This window comes from Sciurus vulgaris, assembly GCF_902686455.1.
Source record: "Sciurus vulgaris genome assembly, chromosome: 2".
Lineage (NCBI taxonomy): Eukaryota > Metazoa > Chordata > Mammalia > Rodentia > Sciuridae > Sciurus > Sciurus vulgaris.
Window position 1 is genome coordinate 105,315,851 of NC_136462.1, and position 25,471 is coordinate 105,341,321.

Sequence of the window (25,471 nt, forward strand, 5' to 3'; positions counted from 1 at the left end):
TATCCATTAGATAGATATGTAGTAAGTGAAATTATCAAAATTTTTACTTTTATAAACACATCATAAGTTTTTAATTAAAAGTTTAGTTATTATTTTGGATGACTTTAATTTTAATAAATTTCAAACAACCAATTTAGTATTTTGCTTTGCCCTTCATATGATGAGGAACTAAATATTTGAAAAATGGGACTTTAGTTTTCTTCAATTGGAATTCCACTTTCTAATATTAGCACCTTTTTATTTTATTTTATTTGATGCTGGGGATCAAACCCAGAGGTATGCCAGGCAAACTCCTACCGTTCAAGTTACAACCCCAACCCAATACCTTATTTTTTATTAAAATTGAAGTAATACTGAACTATTTATAAAGTGATTTTATAGACATTCATCTAAGCAGTATAACAGTTCTATTAATCAATGAATATAATCCTAAATTTAAAATAAAAACTGAGACTCAAAGAGGACACATTTGTATAATTAGTAGGTGACTTACCCAGTATAAAATTTAAGATTTTCTGGTTCCAAATCCAGTGTTTTCTGCTATTAATTGTTCCTCCCCACTTTTTTAAGATGGAGGCACACTATGTTACCCAGGCTGGGTTTTTATTTGTTTGTTTGGTTTTGTGATGGGGATTGAATCCAGAGGCACTCTAACTGAGCTACATTCCCAGCCCTTCTTATTTTTAATTTCGAGTTGCTAATAGCCTTACTTAGTTGCCAAGGCTGGGCTCAAACTCACAATCCTCTTGCCTCAATCTCCCAAGTTGCTATGATTACAGGCATGGGCCACCACACCTCGCCCCAGGCTGGTCTTGAACTCACAAGTTCAAGCAATTCTATAGCCTTAAGTAGCTGGGACTACACCCAGTCCCACTTTGTTTGAACTGATATAAAATTAACCACATTAAGGTGTACCAATTGAATGACATATAGTACATTCATAGTGTTGTGTAACTCTCACCCTATTTAATTCCAAAATATCACTTGAGAAGTAAACCCTGTGTGTACCAAACCTTCATACCTCCTTCCCCTATTTTAGCTTTCTTCTTTTTTTGTCTTGACATATAGTCTAACCAAGCCAGTCTGTTCTCTCTTGCTGCTTACAGCAAGCCTCAGATGTTCTTTGAAGCCTTATCCAATCTGGTTTTAAATGTCAGAATTCTTGGTGATGCCTAACCAAAGATCCTTTATACAAAAAAATTAAAGTTATAAAGCATGTTTATATTAAAGGTAGGCCACCTTTTAAAGCAAACATAATCTATCAAATAAAGTATGTCATACTCTTTGCACAATATTCATTGAATGCCTCTAATTTATATACCTTCTGTTAGACCTAAGTATTTTTGGTGAAATATTTATAGTCTCTAGGTCTAGGGTATGTTTGAGGTGTGTATAAAAGGATACAGTGATGGAGTGTCACGTTCAGCATAGAGAACTCACTAGATGTACCCACTTCTCAGTATCATGGGTAATTCAATGTGTATATTGCTAAGAGTCAGCCCTGATGTTTCAGATGGTTACACTTTTTGTTATTAAAGAAATGATAAACTGAAAAATATATTTCTGCATCTCTACTCTGGTCTCCTACCTAATGTATTATGGTAGGGGCATTCATTTGAGTCTATATGTATCAGTGTCACTGTAAAAATGATCTTGTTAGTTATACTATATGAGCTCTTACCGTGACAAAAAGCACTAGTATAGACCAATGTACTATTACTGAGAGTACAAAAAGAAAAAAAAAAAAACAACCATTGAAATAACTAAGAAAGAATGAGATCGATTTTATAAAAATCAAGACTTAAAAGTCAAGTTTTCTGTAAATTAAAGCTTATATCTTCATTTTGATTATGATGTACTTATCGGCTGATCATTTCCTCCATTCTAGATACTGTGCTATATACATACTATATCTTTTCAAAAACTCAAGGTAGTAATGTTAACCTCAAGTTAAAAATAAGGATTCAAGACCCAGAGGAGCTAAGTAATTTACATAAGACTGAGTGGGGAATATGGTAGTTCTCTTGGTGCCCAGGGAGGCCCATCTACCTTCTGTGTGGGTTATTTAGTAGGCTGTTTACATAGCCCATTGTTATTTCTCAGTCTTAGCGGCTCATCTTGACATTGCAGTTTTTGAGAAACTCTTTTTAGAAGAACTTTGGAGATCTACACAAACCTCAAATCCTCAAACCATTTAGATGCTCTAGAAAATCAACATTTTACAAGAACAGTATTTAATTAACCCCTTTAAATATATGAGGGAACTGAAGCTGAAAGAGCTTCGGTAACCTGTTCTAGATCACACGGCTTTAAAATGTAGCTGAAATTCTAATTCTACCAGCTTACTGTCTAAACCAGTTTCTAACTTCCCAAAAGTAAACTGTGCATCCAAGGTTCATGACTTTAAATCAGACATTTTTTATGTGATAGCATAGTGGTAGCTAATGATGGGATTCAGAAGAAAAAGTTTTATTTACCTAACAGGTAAAAACTAGTAGCAGCTAAATGAAAATTAAAGCAACATCTTCTATTAGTAATGACTCCAACTCCAAACCAATAGGAACAGTTCAGATGACTATTGTCATGGTTAAAAAAAAAAAAAAAAAATATATATATATATATATATATATATATAGCGAGAGAGAGAGAGAGGCTTTTGCTCAAGGAATTCTGTAGTAGTTGTAAAGAACTGGATTCCAGAAACACTTAACAAAGAAAATTTTACAAATACAGAGCATGCTAGTGTTTCTTATCTTCTCTTTTAAGGAAATGTAGGCTGTGTCTTAGGTTAGGGACATAAATGCTAATGAATGCTTTTCCCCGCTTTTATTGTATAAATTTTCTCTACAGGCTACTTATAAAGTTGCTTTTTTAGCTTTACAGCCTCCTGGGATATTCACTATAGAGAATTCCCAGCCCAAATTAAATGGGCCTCATTCTTTCTAAAACTGCATTTTTTATTGTGTAGTATTTAGGACCCAGGAAAGTACTGCACTTAATTCTTAGTTTTACAGTTTTCAAAAATGTTGTACTTTATATCAGCCTTCTCATGTGTTCTCTCTTCCCACTAGTGAACCCATTTAAGAATTCTTAATATGATCCATTATTTTTATAAGATTTGAAAGCTGTGCTTATCACTTTATTTTACAATAAATAAGAGGCACAATTTTTTGAATTTTACAGATAAGTAAATTAAAATACCAAGTGAGACTGGTTAGGCATATGAAAATACTCATGTTTTTGTTTATATTGACAGATTATATCTTAGAAAGAAATATACCTTCTCTAACTACTTATTTCCTGGGAATAAATACAGACATTCAAGGACAAATTGTACAGTAGTGCTAAAGTTGCAGTTTTAGCCACACATTATTAATGTTTTTCCTCAATACTGAATAACATTATGTCAATGCCTTTATTTAATAGTTCTTGTAGCATGTCTTGATATATTATAACCTTGATTTTTCATTCTTTAAATTTTATTTCAAAATTTTAACATAAATTGTAGCATAGCATTAACTTTGTGTTGGTTTTTTTGTTTGTTTGTTTGGTTGGTTGGTTGGGTTTTGGTACTAAGGATTGAACCCAGGGCTATTTTTCAGATTTTTTTGTTTGGTTGGTTGGTTTTTGATACTGGGGATTGAACCCAGGGCTGCTTTACCACTGAGCTATATTCCCAGCCCTTTTTTATTTTAAGATATCTCACTAAGTTGCTGAGGCTGACCTCAAACTTGTGATCCTCCTACCTCAGCATCTGAGTTGCTGAATTACAGGTGTGCACCACTATGCCCCGCTAGTTTTTTTAAATGTGCTTTTAAACCTAATTTTCCATGTGATGAAGATACCAAGTTTGTGTCTCTCTTAAGGGAGGAAATTCATGTGACCTAATACACTAAGTGCCCATCTCAATGAAATTGAGGTAAATGATATAAAAGTACCTAGTATACTCCTGGCACGTAACAGGTTTATTAATATTTATTTCTGTCCCTCATAAATGCTTATTTTTGTTGTTTCCTTTCTTGTTTTGCTTCATTGGCTGTTATCTTCCCAGACTTATGTGATATATATTTCAAGTTTTTTTGTTTGTGTCATATTGGGGATTAAACTCGGGGAATCTCTACCACTGAACTACATCTCTAGTCATTTTTTGTTTTTATTTTGAAATGGACTATCACTAAATTGCCAGGGTGGCCTTGAACTTGTAGTCCACCTGCCTAGGGATTATAGGCATGTACCACTGCACTTGGTTATTGTTTTTGAGATGGAATCTCGCTTTGTTGCCCAGACCGGTCTTGAATCCGTAAGACATGATCCTCCTGTCTTAGCTTCCTCAGTCGCTGGGACAACCACTATCCCAGTTATATTTTAGAATGTACCATGTTATTAGAAGAACCAGCTATGTACCCATTAAAATAAATGAAACTCCCATTTTTATATTCCCTTACTCACTCTGAAAATACTGAAAACAAGAAAGCATGAGGGGAACAATTATTTCCTATTCATTTGCAGTTTGATTTTTTTTTTCTACTCTAGTATGTTAATTAAATATGTTGTTTTCCGTGTGCAGATCCTTTGCAAGCAAAGAAAGTCAGAAAGGTGCCTCCTGGTCTGCCTTCTTCTGTGAGTACCTACTTTTCTGACTTGATAGTAAATAGACTGGTTTCAAGTGTCCAGTGTTTGCTTGTTACAAGGGTACATTTGATTGGTGCAGTGGACATAGTTTACATAGTAACTATTCAGTACCTAACAAAGTCATTGATTGAGATAAACCCACATTTAGTGTTAGGCTTTTAGATTTCTCAGCAGTGATTTGTAGTTTACTCATATGTTCCTTACTTCATGTCCCTGTCATTTGAATTCCTCTCTTGGGAAGAGGACTAGACCAGTGGCTGTCAAAGAAGATCTCCTGTACAGGTCTTTTGATGTTTAATTAGTCATTATGTTGCTGAACAGGAGGACAGACAGAGATTAATAGCTGAGAATCTTAGAAATTTACATTTGTAATAATCCCAATGGAGCTGAAGACATTAAGATTCGGAGGACATGTTCAGCTCAGCTTGCCTCAGTAGGACTGAGGTTATTAATATGCATAAATCACCAAGTCAGATGTTCATTGTGAAGCCCTTGTGGATTTTAAAGCCTTCATTAAGCCTTTCCTAACTTCAGCCTAGCATCAGGAAAGCTTTCAAGCAACTAGTTTGTTGATCCCTCTTTGCTCAAAAATGTATCCTCTGAGAATAAAGGGCTTTGATGAAGGAGGTTGGAAAGGTTTGGTGGAACAATCATTAATGACTGTGATAGTCTAATACTGTTGGGGGGGTTACGCTATTTTAATATACTTTATTATTTAAAGGAGTAAAAGTATTTGTAAATGAACCTACATCATAAATCTACCTACAATTTAAAAATCTCTGGTGCAGGAAGGATTTATTTTTCCCTCTCCCTTTGCTTAGAACAAATGGGGAGTGAGGCTGTTGGATTGAGGCCCTGATGCCTTATAGGGTACATCTCTTTGTTGTGTAAATGGATGTTGGGCTTTCATTTGGCAGTACTTAACACATGGGCGCAGGTGCTGGCGGATGAGTCACAGCTCATCGAAGTATAGACTGAAAGGAATATCCGGCTTGGCAAGTAGTAATCTAGAAGTAGCAGCATGGGTCTGAGCTTTTTATTTTTTATTAAAGCTAAAGTAGAGATATCATCTTTTTGGTTGTTTGCCTTCCTTTTTTCCGATGTTCTTCCCCCCACCTTCTCTTCCATGTGATACATGAAAAGTAGAATTTGAAATCCGCTTTGAAACTCAGTTCCAGATGGAACTGAGTTTTATGCAGCCTAAGGCAGCTGTGCTCTGAACCTGCAGTTTACCTGGAAGGTTGGATTGCAGCTGCAGACATTCTTAAAAGCTTTTGCTTGCATAAGCACTTGGACCCACTAGAGGCTGAATAGCTGCTTGATAAACAAAATGAACACAATGCTTCAAATCATTATTCCCAAAGACAGGAATTTTTTTTTTTTTCAGCAACAGCTAAAAATAGTCCAGCAATTTACATTTTAACAGTTGTGTGCTATGCAAGGGTAGGTGGTTCAACAGTATAACAGATGATTTCTGTTAGATTAACAGAAATTATATTAAAACTGATAGACTGCTAAAGCAAGTAACTGTGCAATTTTCTTACAATTTATTACTATAATTCTATGAAAATAATTAAAGTTAAATTACATGTTAATACTATTAGAACTGCACAAATTTATGAAAAGATTAATAAATTTAAAAACATTTTATTTCTTCTGAACCTAACATTAATCTTAAGAAACAACATATCTCAGAGTTTCTTAGTTCTGTTTGTTTTGGGTATTGGAAATTGAGTGCAGGGGTGCCTTCCACTGAGCTACATCCCCAGCTTTTCTTTTATTTTGAGATGTGGTCTCTCTTTTTAAGTTGCCAAAGGTGGCCTCAAACTTAATCTTTCTGCTTCAGCCTCTTGAGTTGTTGGGATAGCTATGCCCACCATAGCATTCGCCCATTAAATCCAGCTAGTTCTTTCATTTTTAAAACAGAAAGGAAAAATTGGAAAGAACAGCCAGGAAAGAGACACAGGTAGTCACCAGTCTTCTGTTCATTCCTTATTATAACAGCATTCACTACTTGAAAGTATTTTTCTGTATTGTCTCAGGTACCCAGGAAAGGAAAAACCACCGAATTCTGATGATACTTGGAAAACAATTAGGAAATAGCATAAGCCAAGCCTATATTTCTCTCTCTCTCTTTTTTTTTTTTTTTTTTTTTAAATAAAGTATAGGTTGAAATCTCAGGGTAGTAGAAGACAAAATAAAAAAACTTTATCAAAACATACTTTGAAAAATCATAGCAAAATAACTTCAAAGAACAATTATATTACTTACCTTCTTAGTATCTAAGACAAATAAGAGTTTAAATTGTGGTTTTCTTCTTGAATACTTTCACAAAAAATGTGAATTTATAAACCTTGAACATTGTGATTTGAAAAAAAAAGGTTATGAAATGAAAATGGGGGTGTATGTTTTATTTCATAGTGATTTGAATAACATACTAACTACAACTTTTGACAGTAACATTCAGGAGTCAGGTTTGCCACTCATCCAGACTTTGAATGAAACGCGTAAAGTTGTATACCGAGGGCTCTGGTAGAAGGGTAGAGAGAACTGTCAATGCTGTGGGAAGTTCTAGTGACTTCTGAAAGAGCTGACAGTTAAGCTGTTCCTGGGAATACAGTAGTAATTCATCTGTTAGAGAAGGGGAAGATGGACCTGACAGGTAAAGGCAGAGGTGTAAAAAAACAAACATGTTCAGGGCACATCTAGAAGTACAGCATTACTAAATTCTGTACTAGATGCAACTTTTATGTTTTCCCGCCCCAGTGGAGAATGAGAAAGACATAAAATCAGTCTAGATATCAGAAGAGATACGCTGTCATAGCTTGGCTGTCCTGGCCAGTATCTACAGAAGGTATTTCTGGAAGTTTGTAAGAGTATGGGTGGTACTTTGACTTTGACAGGGTTTTTCTTCCCAAACCTTACCTCTCACTTCTCTAATCCCAAATCTCGTTTTTGTTCTCTATGTCTACACGAGCTGTTACTGTTTCTAAAATCTATTATTAGATTATTGCTAAGATACAAGGTTTAAGAGAATTATCCTCTCCCCCTCCCCCATACTGGCGATTGAAACCAGGGGTACTCTACCACTAAACTACATCCTCAATCTTTTTACTTTTTTATTTTGAGATGGTCTTACTCAGTTGCTCATGCTGACCTCAAACTTGTGATCCTCCTGCCTTGGTCTCCCAAATTGCCAGGTTTGCAGGCACATGCCACTATACCCAGCATGGGAAGAGAATTGTAAACCACTGGGCAGTGGTTGAGGGCAGTTTTATGTCCTCCTAATAATTTGTAAATTAAAAAAGAAAAGAAGAAGAAGAAAGCATTTGCCACATATTTGTTAGCATCCTTTACAGACCTAATTTTAGTTAGAGGTACAGGACGTTCAAGTGTGAGGAATCATGTTAACCATTATCGTAACATCTAATCTTTGCCATACAACTCTGTAATTTACCCTACTTACACATGAGGAAATTAAAACTCAAGAGATGTAAGTAACAAAATCACATATAGAGCCAGGCAGTTGTGGTGCACACCTGTAATCGCAGTAGCTTGGAGGCTGAGGCAGGAGGATCACGAATTTCAAGCCAGTCTCAGCAATGGTGAGATGCTAAGCTGCTCAGTGAGACTCTCTCTAAATAAAATACAAAACAGGGCTGGAGATGTGGCTCAGTGGTCAAACGCCCCGGAGTTCAATCCTCAATACCCCTGCCCCAAAAAAAAAATCACACACAGGGCAAGGTTGCAATTAGTTTAAGATTCAAAATCATTTCCTTTTTGATGTGAAAATATTTTACCTATGTATTTATATATATTTTAAGGACCTATATATATTTCAAGGACCCATCATCTAGAAGATGTAGTAGTAGAAAAGCACAGACTTCCCAGTCATTCAGATAATATGTTTTATCTTGCCTCAGCTTATTTTTATTTTATAACTTTGGAGGGAGTTGCTTTTGATTCTGTGAACCTGGGGTTTTGGGATTGTTTGTTTCTTTTCGTGGTGCTAGGAATACAATCCAGGGCCTCATATGTGCTAAGAAGCACTTTACCACTGAGCTACATTCCCTGCCCTGAAACTCAAGTTTCTATATGTGAAGAGAGAGAATACTGGGTGTCTCAGATGTTATTATCAAAGTGTCATGTGCCTAACATTTGCCTAGTGTGTCAGACATATCAGTAAATGCTCCTTCCTTATTTTATCTGGTTCCTGTATTAAAACTTCATATTTCATTTTCAACATACTTTGTTGAAAAGCAAGGAAACGTTTGAAAACAAAAGAAAGGATAAGTATAGTGGAAGAAAAAATGATGTTACTTATATATGTAATGTACATGCCTGTCACACAGTGAGTACATACTAAATTGTAGCTGCTATTTTTATTCAGAAAGCATTCATTTGCCGAAAAGGAACCTACAGAAAGAACATATTCTGCTTCCTAAAATTTATTCTACTTTTGTTTTCTGAACTCTTGAGAATGTATTGTGGGTTTGTTTGTTTTTTTTTCCTTTTTTTTTTTTTATCATTGATTGTACATCTTTATGGCCCTCTGAGGCATTTCAGAAGGAGAGAACTTTCTCTGTCTGTTCTTTATTCCTTATTTCTTAACTTGGTGTTTGTATTTCCAAACATAGATAATTTTCTTTTATATGCTGCAGAAGATACAGACTCCAAAGTAAGAAAGAAGCAAGATTTTATCATAAACATCTTTTCCAGAAAGTAAACACTTAGAAAATTCCAGAATGCCTTCCTAGTTCCAAGTACCTAAAGTTGTGTTCTTGTTCCATAGCATTTGAAAGTGTCTTTTCAACATGCAATCTTAGCTTCATCAAAACAGCATGTTGCTAGTTTTGAATACTACTGGGTTGCAGTCCTATGCCAGCCTGATAACAAAGTTGTTTCTTAATCAAATGTCACGCCATCTTTTGTCCTGTATTTTAAATTGTACACATATATCTTCCCACAAAATTGCTGTTATTATTTCTAGGTTAATCTTGCAAAATGTATTTTACCATCCCATCAAGAAAAGCCTTTTTCCATCTCCCCAAGAAATTTCATTGTTTCTGAGCTAAATCAAAACAGAGTCAACTCCACTATTTCTTGCTTTGAGCAAAACAGGTACAGAGTTCTGTGGCCTTATAATTGGTAATTCTAGCAAGAATTTAATGCCTTACTCTCCCAAAAATTTAATGAGATTTCATTTAGTTAGTAATGGCTTTTTTCTTTTTCCTTTTCTTTCTTTCTTTCTTCCTCCCTCCCTCCCTCCCTCCCTCCCTCCCTCCCTTCCTTCCTTCCTTCCTTCCTTCCTTCCTTCCTTCCTTCCTTCCACTCTGGATTGAATTTGGGGCCTTGCTTTTGGGCCCTCTAGGCAAGCATTCTATCAAGAACCTGCTTTTTAAAATTTAATATGGATTTTGAGTCAGTATTAAAATTGAAAATTTAGGGACACCTCTTGAGATAATTGGAGAGATTCTGAGGTGTTCCTAAACCACAAAGACCATTAGGCCATGTCTAATAATCTAGCATTTTCATGTACATACCAAATAGAATAAGAATATTAAATAGAAAAAGTCAGAATACTAAATCCTGAGGATATTTAAAATACAGTGTTTTGTTGTTATATTTCACTGGAAAGATATGATAAGTAGAACTTTCTGAGGCAATATAGAAAACTCTTATTTCAAAAACTGCTAGCTGTCTGACTCAGTAAGGAAAAACTTCATGTGTTAAAACAGTATAGAGATAGTTGCCTCTAATTTTTCAAGGTAGGCAAGACATATTAGTGTCATATGGAAATTACTAGGAAACCAGGATAATAAAGCATTTATAGTTATCCAACGTCTTTAAGACTAACAAGAAATCCAGCAATTCTGGAATAAAGAGTATCTACATATAGTATCAGCTTTAGCTGAACCTCATGAGTGAACCCTCCAGTTCTGGAACTTGAGTTGAAATAGGCATTTGCCGATTAGTTTCTTGGCACAAGCATAGAGGGTACACAGCAACTGTACATCCTGGAGAATTTGCTATTTCTATTTCTTTTTTGGTACTGGAAATCAAACCCAGGGTCACTTAACCACGGAGCCACATCCCCAGCTCTTTCTAATACATATTTTTTTTTTTTTAGAGACAAGTTCTTGCTAAGTTGCTGAGGGTAGCTTTGAACTCCATATCCTCCTGCCTCAGCCTCCCAAGCCGCTGGGATTACAGGTGTGCACCACCACCTGGCAGAGTTTGCTGTTTCTAACTGTTAGATAAGCTCTTTGAAGGCTACTATGATACAAGATTTCCAAAGTGGTCAGTTCATTCTCCGACTTTACAGGTTAGACTAGGAGAAAAATCTTAATGTAAAGTGGACAGTTCTGTAATAATTCCAGGCTTATATTCAGTTTGGTCATTGAATGAAAGATGTTCTTCATACATAAATAAGAAGAAATAGTCACTGTTTATGCTGACAGTAACCACTGTTGAGAACAGTGTCAGAATTGTAGCAGTATAAATAATATGCTTTTAATCCATACTTCTAAGATGTTCATTTTTGTGGAGAACCAGTAATGTCTTTGAACTGATTTCAAATAAAAAAGGAAAAGGAAAAATAATCAGTAAATAAATCCTATGGGTTCACTTATTTGTACTGATTAGTTGCACAACTGTGTATTTGTTATTTTCTGACTTCTCCATACTTTCTTAAAGAAGAATGTGACTCAGTTTCATTCAGAGAATGCTTTTAAGGTTTACTGAACTTCTTAAGCTGCTTGTATTTCAGATTGAGATATTATAAGCTAAATGTAGAAAAAGTCACATGAGTGGGGTATATGTACACAAGTTGTCTGGTTTTTAAGGATGTATAGTTGAATTCTATAAATACATGTAAATTTAAGACCACTGTCAGGGTATTCAGCATCAGTAGAACCATGAAGGGGTTTGTTTGTTTGTTTTAATTTCTACCTAGTATAATTGATGATTATTTTTTGAGTATAGAAAAGAAAGAATATATTAATTCAAAATTGTATAACACTGGGCATGTTTAGAGTTCTGGATTTCATTCTAAGTTAGGGGAGGTAGTTATATCTAAGTAATTGACATGGTACTTGCCATTACTGACACTTCCTTTATTTAACTACTAATACTTATTTATCTTATTTCAAGGTTGTAATATATGCCATATAGGTACATTCATAGTTAAAACTTTTTTTTTGGTACCAGGATTTGAACCCAGATGTACCTAACCACTGAACAATATCCCAGGCCTTTTTCTATTTTTTATTTTGAGACAGTCTTGGTAAGTTGCTTAGGGCTTTGCTAAGTTGCTGAGACTGGCTTTAACTCACAATCTTCCTGCCTCAGCCTCCTGAGCTGCTGGGATTGTACACGTGCACTACCACTCCTGTCTCATAATTAAACTTTTAAGCATTTTAAAAATACTTCTAGTTCCAAGATGATTTCTAATTTCTGCCCTTTTATATTGATTGAATTAATTTCAAACAAAAAGTATTGACCAAAGTTTTTATCTTTTTATTAGCTTTTGATATTTTAATTAATTTTTTATTAGCTATGGATATACTAATACACAACCCAGTATAGTTCCAGTATGCTAACATTTTATTATTTTTTCATGAATGAATAGGTTCTGGAAATTGTTTTCTGTTGAATTTGCTAGAATATTCCTATCTCTTTGTGATAGTCTATATTCTTATTCTTCCTTAGTGTGCTAGGCTAGGTGTCAGCAAACTAAAAGACTAACGTACTAAATAAATACGCTCAGTTTTGTGGGTCAGGTGATCTCTACCATGACTACTAAATGTTGCTATTACAGCACAATTTACACATTAATGAATGCACATGGCTGTATTCCAATAAAGCTTTATTTTGTTTATTTATTTATTTATTTATTTATTTATTTATTTATTTAGTACTTGGAATTGAACCCAGGGACACTTTGCCACTAAGCTACATCCCCAGCTTTTTTGTTTTGTTTCGTTTTGAGATAGAGTCTCACTAAGTTGCTGAGGCTGGACTCAAACTTGTGATCCTCCTTTCCTCAGCCTCCTGAGTCACTGGGATTATAGGCATGCACTACTGCACCTGGCCAAAACTTTATTTTTAAATTAAACTCAGATATATGTGTGCCAAATCAACATCTTTATCCTAGTCTCTCTCATAAATAAAACTTAAAACTGAAGGTAGTTGCTAGCAGCTTGACAGTCTTTTGCAACCTAAGCATGGTGCCTGAAAAGATTCTTTTGAATCATGTATTGTTTCTGATCTAAACATAAATGATTCATACAAAAACTAAGAGAATCTTCTGTTCCTTGAAATTCATTTTTTTCCATGCTAACTCTGTAAATTGAGGTACATTTTATGTAGTTCCTATTTAGTTCCCTTTTTAGCTTTTGTGATAGCTAGTATTAATAACAAATGAGCAAAATCAAGTTTTATTATTTGTACTTGATAATTTTCTACTTAACATTATTTGAAATAAAAGCCATCAGTGTTAGGCTGGGATTGTAACTCAGTGGTAGAGTACTTGCCTAGCATGTGTGAGGCACATTCTCAGCACCACATATAAATAAAATAAAGGACCATTGAAAACTAAAAAAAAATATTTTTAAAAAGCCATCAGTGTCTTCCAACATCACCACAATATTTAAAAATCACCCTGCAAAAAAAAGGACTTGGGGGGTCAGGGTGGTAATCCCTCAGTGGTATAACATGTTCTGTGTTCGATTCCCCAGCACCAAAAGAGGGTAGGGGAGCAAAATGGAAAAGGAAAAGGAAAAATTTCCAAGTTGGCTCCATCTTGTAGATTTCTGATGAGGAATGTAAGAATCCCTTCTGTTAAAATCAATAAATATATACTAGGTATTTGTTGTAAATGAAGAACTCTTTTTAGGCATTAGGGATTTAAAAATGAATAAAACATGGACCCTGTCTTCAGGATGCTTATGATCCAAAGATAGCTTTTATCTTTGGAATTTTTAATTTTTTGCATTGAGCAAATGTTCTCCTCCAGGCACATAATATAATATTCAGGGAATACTTTTTTAATTAAGGGGATAAAAATAAAGACTGCAATGCTAATATTTTATGTATCTAAAATACAGAACATCATCTTCTAATGACTTCCTGTTCTAAATTGTACTTTTCAGTTTCCTTCTCTAGATAGAAACTGATTTATTTGTCCCATTTTCCCCCTCAGTTATACAGATAATTCCTAGTCATACAAAAAATGCAACAAAAATATATATGTATATATGAGTATACTTATTTTAAAAGAAGAAAAGGAAGGAAGGGAAGAAATGGACAGAAAGAGGCAGAGAGAGGGAGAGAAAGGAGAAAATAGAGAAAAGAAAAGAAAGAAAGGAGGGATAGAGGGAAAATTGTAGGAAATTCATCCATCAGCACTAACTCTACATTATCCTAGGATGGCCTAGTAAAAAATACAGGGCTATGGTCCTTATGTGACAGAAAAGTATGGAAATCGAAAATATAGAGGAAAAAGTTACAGTTTCATTGACATTAAAGTGTAACAGTGCTGGATGCAATAGCACACACCTGTAATCCCAGAGGCTTGGGAAACTAAGGCAGGAGGAGTACAAATTCAAAGCCAGCCTCAGCAATTTAGCAAGGCCTTAAGCAATTTAGCAAGATCCTGTCTCAAATTTATAATTTTTAAAAGCACAAAGGTAGGTATTGGGAATGTGGCTCAGTGATAGGGCACCCCTGGGTTCAATCCCTGGTATGCCCACCCCAAATTGTAACATGTAACAGTGATAATGTTCCCATACTAAATTTTTCATACTAAAATTATCTTCAAGAATCATAACCACTTTTCACCATCTTTGTCACTAAATTTTTCATACTAAAGTTATCTTCAAGAATCATAACCACTTTTCACTATCTTTGTCACTATCATCTTTTTCCAAGCCACCTTTATACCTTTCTTAAATTGTTAACAGCTTCCCAACTGGTCTCCCAGTTTTCCTTCAGTCATTTTTTTTTTTTTTTTAAACACAGTAAGATCCTTTTAAAATCTGTCAGATCATATCTTCTGGTAGCTTTCCTTATCATTGTAAACCCAAAATTCTTAAAATGGCTTACAGATCTTCCCCTGCTACCTCTCAGACCTCATATTCCACAAGTCTAGCCCTTCCTCACTCCACTTCAGTCGCCCTGAGCCCTTACTGCTCCTCAAAGATAGCAAGCACACAGTCCAGCCTCAGGGTCTCTGCATTTATTTGCTCTTGTATCTGTTGGAATGCACTTCCCTTGGTATCTCCATGACTAGTTTTCTCTTTGATCATATATGTCTTTATCATGGAGATCTTTGTAAAATTGTAATATGCCCTCTAACCCCCCCTCCCTTCCCTGTTATATTTTTCTCTTTGGTACTTAATATCACCTGATATGCCCTAATTTGTTTATTCTTTATCTTTCTCACTCAGAAGCAACTTGATAAACCACAAACTTACTTATGTTGTTTATTGATGTAATCTGTAGCACCAAGATGCATAATAGATGCTCAGTAACTGTTTGTTGAATAAATGAACAAATTCAAATGATTAGTACTAGAGTCATAGCTCTTTTTTATTCCTGGCATGCTCAGTTGACTGAGAAGGTATAAACTATATACTGAATAATCTGAATTATCTTCAGGAAAACAATAACTGTAGGTTACTGTTTTAACCCTTGTATTATAAAACATGCTTAAACCTTGTAAGAACTGTTTAGTGGCAAAGATCACTGAAGTTATTCCTATTTACATGAAGGACTATTCCTCGGGTACATTAGAGCTAGAAAGATATTCATGTGATTTCTAATATGAGGTCTTAGCATTAGAAAATTGTGTTCTTATAGTCATATGATCTTTATTCCAATTTTAACAATAGTAACAGTTTAATTCCTTTTACTCTGTTAGTCATTTTTGTCTGACTCTTTCTCCCCTTTACTCTCCTGCATCCTATATATTTTCCAGGCTCCCTTAGTTCATTATAGACACCTTTGTTTATAATCCACATCACAGTCTCTTTTACTGCTCTACTAAATTCTCCAACCAAAAGGTACAAAGAAGCAAGTCATTGGCGCAGCGTCTTTAATAAATGACAGTGCAGAAGCCCAAACTCCCTTATTTAGTTGGGCTCCCTTATTTATGTTGACTTTATAACTTTTTGTTGCCTACAAAAAATTATAACACAGCCATCTCTGTAGGGGCTTACATCCCTGTTTGAAGGACTTAGCCACAAGTATTGATCTTCCAGATGATGGCATTTTAAATATAAAATGTCTGACCCTCACATCAAATTGTACATTAAGTGGATGTCCTTATAAAAATACAAATTAAGGTGGGTATAGACTCTGAGTATCCATATATCTCAGTGGGTCACAGCTCTTAATCTTAAAAATAGTAGCATAACAAGATTTATTTCAGAAAACCTAATGAATTGTGTAGTTTACTAAAATAAAAATGACCCATGCTAACTATAAAATCATATTTCTTTCACTGTGGTAAAATGACTAGAAAATCTTCAGCATAATTTAATATCTGCATTTTGCAAAAGTGATTCAGTAGCCTACCCTCAGTTCTTGTGAGAACTCCTAAGAGTCAGAATTGAAATCTTGGATCCCTGTCTACTGACTCCTAATCCAGTAATCTTTTTGCATTATACCATCTAACTCTGGAACCTAAACAACCTATCTTATCTGCTCTACTGAATCTGCATGTGATACAGATACACAGAACAAGTAGTTTAACATATTTCTTCCAAAGTTTTTATTTTCCCCCCAGAACTGGGCATTGAACTCAGGACCTGCACAAGCTCTACCATTGAGCTACACCCCCAGACCATTTAGTTTAGTTTTGTTTGCTTTTGTTTTTGAGACAAAGTCTCACTAAGTTGAGGCTGCCTTCTTAACTTTTCCATCTTCCTGCCTCAACTTCCTGAGTATCTGGGATTATAGACCTGTGCCACCATGCCTGGCTTCTTCCAAATTTTGTGTCTTGTTTCCCAGTCTGTCTAGTAAAAGAGAGACCCTTGTCATGGTTAGTACTGGTGATAATATTTAATATTAGTCAAATAGTATTTGTTTTACTTTTTCCATGTTGAAAAGGTATTTGCACCATTTTCATCTCTTCCTGTTTATCATACTCTTCTCAGATGCATTTTCAAAATGAAATATTATGTGGCTTTTGTTGAGTCATCACCAGAATTTAGAAGTAAGAAATCGTTCTTTTAAGATGGGCCTTTCATAAATTTGAACTCTGCATGATTTCTTCCAATAAGTATGGCAAAATTAGCTTGCTTTGTTACTAGATCATTACAAATGTGAAGCAGGAAATTTTGGAAGATTCTCAATATTTAATTATTCAGCAGGAAAAAGTATTAAAAATTACCACCACTAGTGAGAATTTTTACTGAAACAAAAATACAGATAGTGAACCAGAAATAACTTAATATTTAAGTTATTTATTGCTTTGGATTGTGGAATCTTGAAACAGTACTGAGCTAGGAGGCAGATGTTACTTCTGGACTCTAAAAATAAGTTTAAAATGAAATAGAATATCTTACTGCTATTTCATTTCTCATAAATGAGAGAAATCTGGCATTTTACAGCTCAGAAGGAGAATTGAGCTGAACAAAATAGTACACAACAACAGAAAAAAGGATGACACTTTTTTCAAAAGAGCTAACTCAACCCAAGACCATTTTCACAAAAATTACTTACCTTTATAGATGACTTAAAATAGCTTTGTTTGCTACAGTTTTTGTTGCTGCTGTTAGATTCAGAAGTGCTGGTTTATTGAGTTTAAAAATGTGCAGGTCCCTCGTGTGTGTGTCTGTGTGTGTGTGTGTAGGTGTGTTGTCCCCCCCCCCCCCCCAGTAGGAGTCCTGTGATTATAGAGCCATCTGCAGGAAAATTATCAAGTTGCAACATAGTTAATGATTCTCGTAGTGTTATTTCAAGAGGTAAATGAGAAGTGACAAACTGCAATTCATATGGGGAAAGAAATGGCTAGCTAAGAAATACAAGACTTATTAGGGCAGAGGGACCCCCCCACCTTCACTAAAGACAAATAAATTAATTAATTAAAATTGAAAAAAATTGCTTTGTCATGAGGTTTATGATCAAAAGAAAAATGATTTACTCTAGATTTTACATATTCTTAGTAATGGTAATTTGATCTCATTGTAGTGCTTTTTAGGACCTTTGCATGATTTGTCAGATGTGTTAATGTCAAAGGAATACTATTTACCTACATTAGAGAGTTAGTTGCTTTCTCCTCCAGGAGATATAACTACTTTTAAACATCTTTATTATAGTAATATGATTGTCAAAGGAAGAATTAAACAAGTGTTCTTTTGCCCTAAAATTGCAGGTTATATAGCTGATTGTTTCCATCGGCTTATCCAGATTGGTGTTTTCTGTTTTGTTAATCATTAAACATTTCTAAAACTCAAGTTAGACTTGAGATATTTGTAAAGAAATGATACACAATTGGATGTTCTATGTCTGAGACAGATACTGATGTGTGAATTTTATCATGTGTCTTTGCTCTGCTTTGAGAAATAGTTTTGAAGTCATTTTTGTTTTGTTGGTGAACTGGGGATGGAACAGAAGGCCTTAGGCATACTAAGCATTCATTCCACCACTGAGCTATACCGCCCAGCCCTGGGGAATGTATTTTTATGTGTATGTTAATTTTCCTCATTCCCACCCAACTTCCAAATAATTTGTACCAAGTACTTAGACTGATTTTTAACACCTACTTTAAGTCTGATATTGGGAAATATTTAGGCATTTGTAACTAAAGGCTAACTGAAACAGTTTTTTTTGTTTGTTTGTTTGTTTGTTTGTTTGTTTTGTAGAAGTCATCTAAGTAAGGGTCAGAAAATCAAGTATTTGATTTATTGTGGGGAGAGTCCTGGGGATTGTACCACTGAGCCACATCCCCAGCCCTATTTTTTACTTCATTTAGAGACACAGTCTCAGTGAGTTACTTAGCGTCTTGCTTTTGCTGAGGCTGGCTTTGAACTCGAGATCCTCCACTGGGATCCTCCATAGGCGGGCACCACCACGCCACGCAAGCCTTTGGTTTTTAAGTAGAAAGACAGTAACTGGAAGACATCTTACAGATGGAATGATTGTGGAATTAGAAACCCTATATGATTTCAGGTCAGTAGCAGTTATTGTCTTTAATAAGCATTGAATATAAGTGACTTGGTTTGAGAGGGATTCCCCTTGAGTTTTGTATTCTTTGTTATAAAAGTAGATTTTCTAAAATATGAAAATATATATCAGACCAGCTTCTTTAATGCTTAGGAATGATTTTATTTACAAAGTAGTATATACTGGAACATTCTGTAATACTATGTTCAGATATAAAGCCTAGAAGTTTGGTATCTGATTGGGTGTTTGATTTAGTTGGCAATGCTAACTAAAAATCTGCCCATTTAGGAGCTAGGAAGAGTAGGCATTGGGGAAGAATGGTCTTTTGCTTTGTATACAGATCCTATCACTATCCTCTTTCATTTGTCCTCACCCCTACCACCCTTGCCACCAATAATTTATTATTAACTGAGTTTCATCCTTCAGGGAAATAGAGAGTTCATTTGTGGAATTAATCATATGTGAACTTTGACTTCATGTATTACTCTGAAAGTATGTTTTCCAAGAATTGGTTTACTTAGAAATAATGTTGAAACTTTCATGAGGAATCCTGAGTAGATCTTAGATTTACTTTTCTCAGCCATATCACCTGACTTTTGGTAACAGTGTGAAAAGTTGCTTGCTTGTTTTAGAAGACTCTACAATAAGATTAACTATTAGCAGGACTTAATAAATTAGTTAATTCAGTATATGTAATTCAATTCAATTATTTTTTTTTCCTTTTGGTACTGGGAATTGAACCTAGGATCTCACACAGGCTAGACAAGCACTCCATGTCTAAGTTGCCCAGAATGGCCTCAAATTTGCCATCCTCCTTCCTCAGCCTTCTGAGTAGCTGAGATTATGGGCATGTGCCACCATACCTGCCTCAATTAAAATTTTTGCTGGAAAACTGTTTAGAGTTTTATGTCACTTGAAATATTCTTGCTTAAGGATAGTTTTAAAAGCAGATATGATTATTATAGTGATCGAAATGTCAGGGATAAAGATGAACTAATCAGATAGATAAAAATACAGAATGGGTAATTCCAAGAAATTTTGCTTAGCTCTACAAGGAAGATCTATTTCCTGATCAGCAGAAAAGTAAGAAGGAAATTTTTTCAGAGAAGCCTAAAACATAAATTGAAGTTTCCAGAAAGTCCTTACCAGAGTACACTTTTTGAAAACAAAGTACATTGCACAATATACCATTTTCTAATCCATCAATCTGTGCTTGATGATTATGATAATAGCAAGAAACATCAACTCTGGAAACATTTGAGGAGAAAACATATTTTAAATTTGGCGAAATGCAGTAATCCTTAAATCAGGAATCATCAGTTTGCTAATAAAAGATGTATGACTCCAAATCTCATTTTTTCAAGATTCTCTGACATTTTCATTAATCATGTTGCCTATGTGTACAACAATGCTAGTCTTGCTGTAAAACTCTGTTTTTTTAGGTTATTGGACTAGATGACATGAATGTTGAGTTAGATCACATAATCTTATCACATAAGTGATTATGTAGAATTGTGGTTGGAAACAATTCAGAATAAAAAGTGCATGACACTTTCAGAGCTCCTGTGCAGACTGCATGCCTGTCTGAAATCAGGTTTAAAAAATTGATCCTGTCTCCAGCTGACTCATTTTGTCAGACTGAGTCACAGGATTAACCCTTGACATGTTCCTTTAAAAAAAAAAAAAAAAAAAGCAAGCAAAGATTAAACAACTGCATTGATTGACTAGAGCAGCACTTGATCTATCTATATGCATTTTTTTCCTGTAATATGATTCTCCTTAGAGGAAAAAAATTGTTCTGCAGCTGTTGCATAGATCAGTTTTTAAAAAAAAATATTTTCAAGAAAGAAAAAAAAGACTTTGTCATAAAAGATAATTTATAATTGTGATAAAGCAAATGACAGTGCACATCAGCCAGTTTTAGTTTCCTTTGGGTAAGACCCACTTCAAAGAGGTAGAATTCGGAATGACCAACTTAACAAATCATCACCACAGCACATGCATGGAATCTAGAAATACTTTACTTAAATTATCACCAGTTTTCTTGATTTACTGTTTCTGAGAAATGAATGTAATATATAGACACATACAGATATAGCTTTTTTTTTTTTTTTTTTAATTTCTGCATCTACTATCAATTTAGGCAGTTACATATACCGGATGACCATGGGGTGGATCAGAAGGAGGGCTTACCTACACATGTATGAATTCTATACTTGTTTTTGAGTGGAGGAATGAAAAGTAGAAGCAAAAACTTCTAATTAGTTACTCAGTTGTTTAGACTATGGTCTCCCATTCAGTTTCAGGTTTATAATAAATCTTACCCAGTTATGTTTGGCTTTTCTTGGAGTTCTCTTTTACCTGAATGTTTGTTTATTCCCTTCAGATTATTAATGGAATTGCCTCCCAAATAAAGTACTGATGAGGAAACATTAAAATTTTTATTGTGCCTTAGTATGCACTATTGCACAATTGGACTTACATTATGTTTTTTCTTTTTTTTTAAACAACATAATACTGTCTTTTTTTGTGAAGCACCAGAGAAATAAGAGTAACCGTTGCAGGTGAAGTTTTTACCCAGTATGAAAAAGTTTTCTCTCCTTAGAGTGGTGATTATAGATAGAAGATATTGAAGTATTGTTAGTGCTTTGTGGCTCCCTCTTTGTTCCTTTTCAATTTCTATTGAAAAGTAAATTATTTTTAATAATTAATAGAAAAAGGAAAATTTATTTTAAATGGTTAATTTTCTTTTCTTTTTTCTTTTATTTATTTATTTATTTTTTTCTGTTAAAAAGTAGCCATTCTGTCAGTAGAGAAAGACTGTCTATGAAAGACTAAAATTTACTTGAATGGTTTTAAGGCATGGTATTGTTAATTGTAAATCAAAGCTTTTTACACAGTTCTCCAAGGATTGAAATGGGTCTTTGTGGTCTCTCAGGAGGGAGGAAGTTACACACCACTCTGCAGACTGGCATTTTAATAGTCTGCTGTACAGTGATGTTCTTTTGCAGCTGCTGCTTGGCCTTTTCTATATCTGGAGAGTGTGGGGAGGTTTTATTGTTGTTCCGATACCATCAGCTTTTAAAACATTGTGATGTTAGCTGGCCTTATTGTTGATTCAGTTTTATTACTATGATTTGATCAATATGTTTCATAAGGAGGACAGGTGCTTTGAGTTCCTTATATAATATTCATAGAATATCTTTCATAGATTTCCATTATGTGAAAGTTGCCTTTTAAAAAAGCAATGTGCCCCTTTTTGCAGCTTGTGAGCTCTCCTCTGATTAACACAGTTCTGTTGGAACGTGTGAGGCACAGAGGGAAGAGATAGTACAGAGGTTTTGACGGGAAATAAGATCAAAGAAAAGTTCTGTTTTCTTGGTTAGAATCCACACCTAAAGATAAATTGGAAAATTTTAAAGTAGCAAAATGTGTTTATGTGAGAGAAACATGTATTTGGAGACAGTGTTTAAAACCTTTTGATTTTGAAGTATTTTGAGTTAGAAATATCTGAGATATTTCTTCCCACACTAATTATTTTTTGTTTCTGAGAAATTTGAACATTACCATAAAATATGAATATAAGGTATTCCTTTAGAACAATAATGAACTTGGAGGAAAGACTTCTAGGAAACCTTATTTAGTTTATTAGGTGGAGTGCACATTTTGCTGTGCACACACCAGCCTTTTATATTCTATATAAGGGGAAACAGAACTTTGTTTTTCCTGTTTAGTTACTGAATTTCATAATACATATTAGATGTTCTAGAAGACTGCATTCCTTTGTAAATTTTCCATTGGTGGTGTTTATGAGAAATTCAAGGAGCGTTATAACTGACCATCTATATTATTATATGTTTCCATTTTAAAGACAGGTGATTTGTAAGAATTTTCTAATTTTTAGAATAAACTTTTTAATGAAATATGTTCCTCTGAAAATTTTTTCAGTATAATTTTTATAACACAGAAAAAACCCATGGCTTGTTCTAGCTAGTTAAGAGGTACTTACAGGACAGTTTGCTTTCTCCAGGAAGTGATTTTGTACAAGGCTTAACTGCCCAGATCCTTCTTATTACATATGATTCAGTGTTTCCAATTCCTGATTGCTTGATCATGTGTTTATCAAAGTTGGAAGCAACTTTAGACCATACCACATGGTGATGTTGCTGGAGGTGTAACAAGCAAGGTTTCCCTGCCACAAGTGCTCTAACTTAATTAAACTAAAAACAGATTAGCAAAAGATCTGTTGGTTTGCCTTCCTTTGTGTATGCCTTTCTCTGTGTGTATGTGCAGATACATACTTATGTGACAGAGTTAGTAATTCCTTGGGGATATGTATTTTAGGGTACAATAACCATTTTCTTTATTTAGAATTAGTAAGTGAATTTTGGGGTGTTTTTAATACCCCAAAGTTTGTCTTATTGGTATCCTCCACCAGTACAAGGACTTGATGGAAATTGAAAGAGGTTACTTACAGCATTAACTCTCCCTCTGTTCTCTCTGAGTTGGTTCAGTCCTATTTTGCATAAGTTCCTTTTGAGTAGATCCATGTGTGGATGCATACTACTGAAGACTTACTCTGTTTGCCTGAGTGGATGTATGTCTTGGAGAGAAGCTGTGTGCATTAGCTACAAACAGTAACATTTTCAAAATCAACATGTATTGTGCTTATCCTGTCCCTGGAATGGGCAGCAATTCTTTGATGTATTACTATAATGGGAAAACGGTAAGCCTTTTTCTTTGTTCATAGCTTCTGACTTGTTTAATGGAAAGCAGTGTAGTTTAATTGCTTTTAAGTAAAACCTGTGAGGTTTTGTTTTATTCTTTTCTGCAATAAATTAGATTATATATTTCACTTGTAAGGTTAGTAAAGTCATATCTTAGACACAGTTAACTCACAATTGTTGGCTTTTTATTTTTAAAATAGTACAGAAAATAAACTTGAATTTGTTCGTTATTTTTAGCCTGATGTCTTTACTAGCAGTGAGCTTGAAAGTACATTTGTTTTGATTTTTTCGTATGTTGTAAAGATGAAATTTTTACATAAGATAAACATATAGACACACATATTTATTGAGAATTACTTGATGCTTTGTAGATGGAAGGAAGAGATGAAAGTCATCGTGGATATTCATAAAAATAACAAGTATGAAGCTCTGGGAATGATTAGGGAAGCAGTCAGCTAGTGAGGGCCGTATTTCCTGTTTGGAGTTTCAGGTCCAGAGGCTGACTTTTCTGGGAGACCATCTGTTTCCAATCATAGTCGAATTTTGACCCTGTGCAAATTCATAAAATAAATCACTATCTTTAAAAGAATGCATTTTTTATGTTTTCTGAAAAACATATTCCTGGTCAATTCATACCATATGATTGGGTGTTCTTAAATAATACTTTTCTGTATTGCTAAGCGAGACTTTTCTGTTCGTTAAATTAATTAATTAATATTAACTAGTATGTTTCTGCAAAATGTATCTTTAAAACCAAAGTACTTTGTATATTCTAAAAAAAACTTTTCTGAGAGACTTAATAGGAGCTAATCTTTGTAAAGTGCTTAATAAACATTATAAAGATATTATACTAATGAATATCAATCTTGTTTGTCAGGAATTCAGTATTTTCCTTCTCTGTCTTTTCCCCAAAAAACAAATTTTCCCTGTAGACAGCTTATTAAAAATGCATATGTTATTTTAGTGATTTGGGCGGGGAGGCATTTTGATGTTAATGTTTGAAGTTTTTAAAAATTGGGGCTACATTTTCCTAAAATGGGTATAAAATCAGATACAATCACCTTTTTCCTTTTTACTTCTTGAAAATCTTTTAAAGTAGCATATGGCTATAACCAGGGAACTGAGAACACTAATAAAAGCACTTTTCATTTGCCAACTGCTTTGGTGTAAGGGCCCTTTGGATTCGGCCAGTGGTTGGTTTGTGAACTTTTGGGTAAGCTTTCTTAATAGAAAATAGTTAGCCAATATATCTTCAAACTTACTGAAAGTATGTGTTCAGGCTGCCATGTGAAGGAGAGCTTTAGAGAATGTGAGAGGTAGATTTAGATGGGTAATTTAAGTGAAATTACTTGATCTATAATAATTTCCTTACCACCTGCCTTTCAAATGTGAAAATATTTTTCTCGTGTCAGAGTCTAAGTAAAACAGTCTGTTTAAAGGTAGTACGTGGATACGTGTGTTTGAGAGAGCATGTTCACATGCAAGCACGCAGGCACACACATTTAAGTTCAGTAAAATTAATTATGTAGGACCCCAGAAGCAGAGAGACTGTAACTCAAACTGGATTTATATTTTATTCTTTCAAGAGTGCAGATCACTCTATTACAACATTTCTCTTTGTTCTACACTGAGAGGCGAGTGGTGAGAACAGCTTTGATGGTATTAAGTATTTCCAGGCTTATGTTAGATGGCATAGCTGGTGTAGTAGAGAAGTGTGGCCTGAAAATTGATAGCTTGTGCCTGATACAGGTCAAAGGTGACTTATATGTTCTTGAAAAATGCATAAAGAGATGATATATTAGTCCTCTGAATCACAAGACCTTAGACTTAACATGTATTTTGTTTTACCCACCTTTTGTTTTAAAAATTATTATTCTCTAATAATTGTTAGAATTATGAGAAATATTAGTCCCTAATAGCTTCATTTTTCTTCATAGGAAAAT

General features: G+C 34.4%; 1 protein-coding gene and 1 long non-coding RNA gene across 20 annotated transcripts in view; one reads left to right on the top strand and one right to left on the bottom strand.

Annotated features, from left to right (window-relative positions):
• Positions 1-25,471, top strand: part of TCF12 (transcription factor 12) — a 345,689-nt gene that overhangs the window by 263,415 nt on the left and 56,803 nt on the right. For 17 of the 19 annotated variants that reach the window (XM_079125900.1, XM_079125889.1, XM_079125904.1 and 14 more), the window contains one exon: positions 4,568-4,620. In XM_079125900.1, coding sequence (XP_078982026.1) covers positions 4,568-4,620 — 53 coding nt within the window. Of the gene's footprint in view, positions 1-4,567; positions 4,621-21,606; positions 23,528-25,471 lie in introns of those variants that run through there. The other 2 variants (XM_079125898.1, XM_079125899.1) reach the window with 2 other exon arrangements.
• Positions 1-25,471, bottom strand: part of LOC306653090 — a 343,839-nt gene that overhangs the window by 210,533 nt on the left and 107,835 nt on the right. The gene's annotated exons all lie outside the window — the stretch shown is intronic.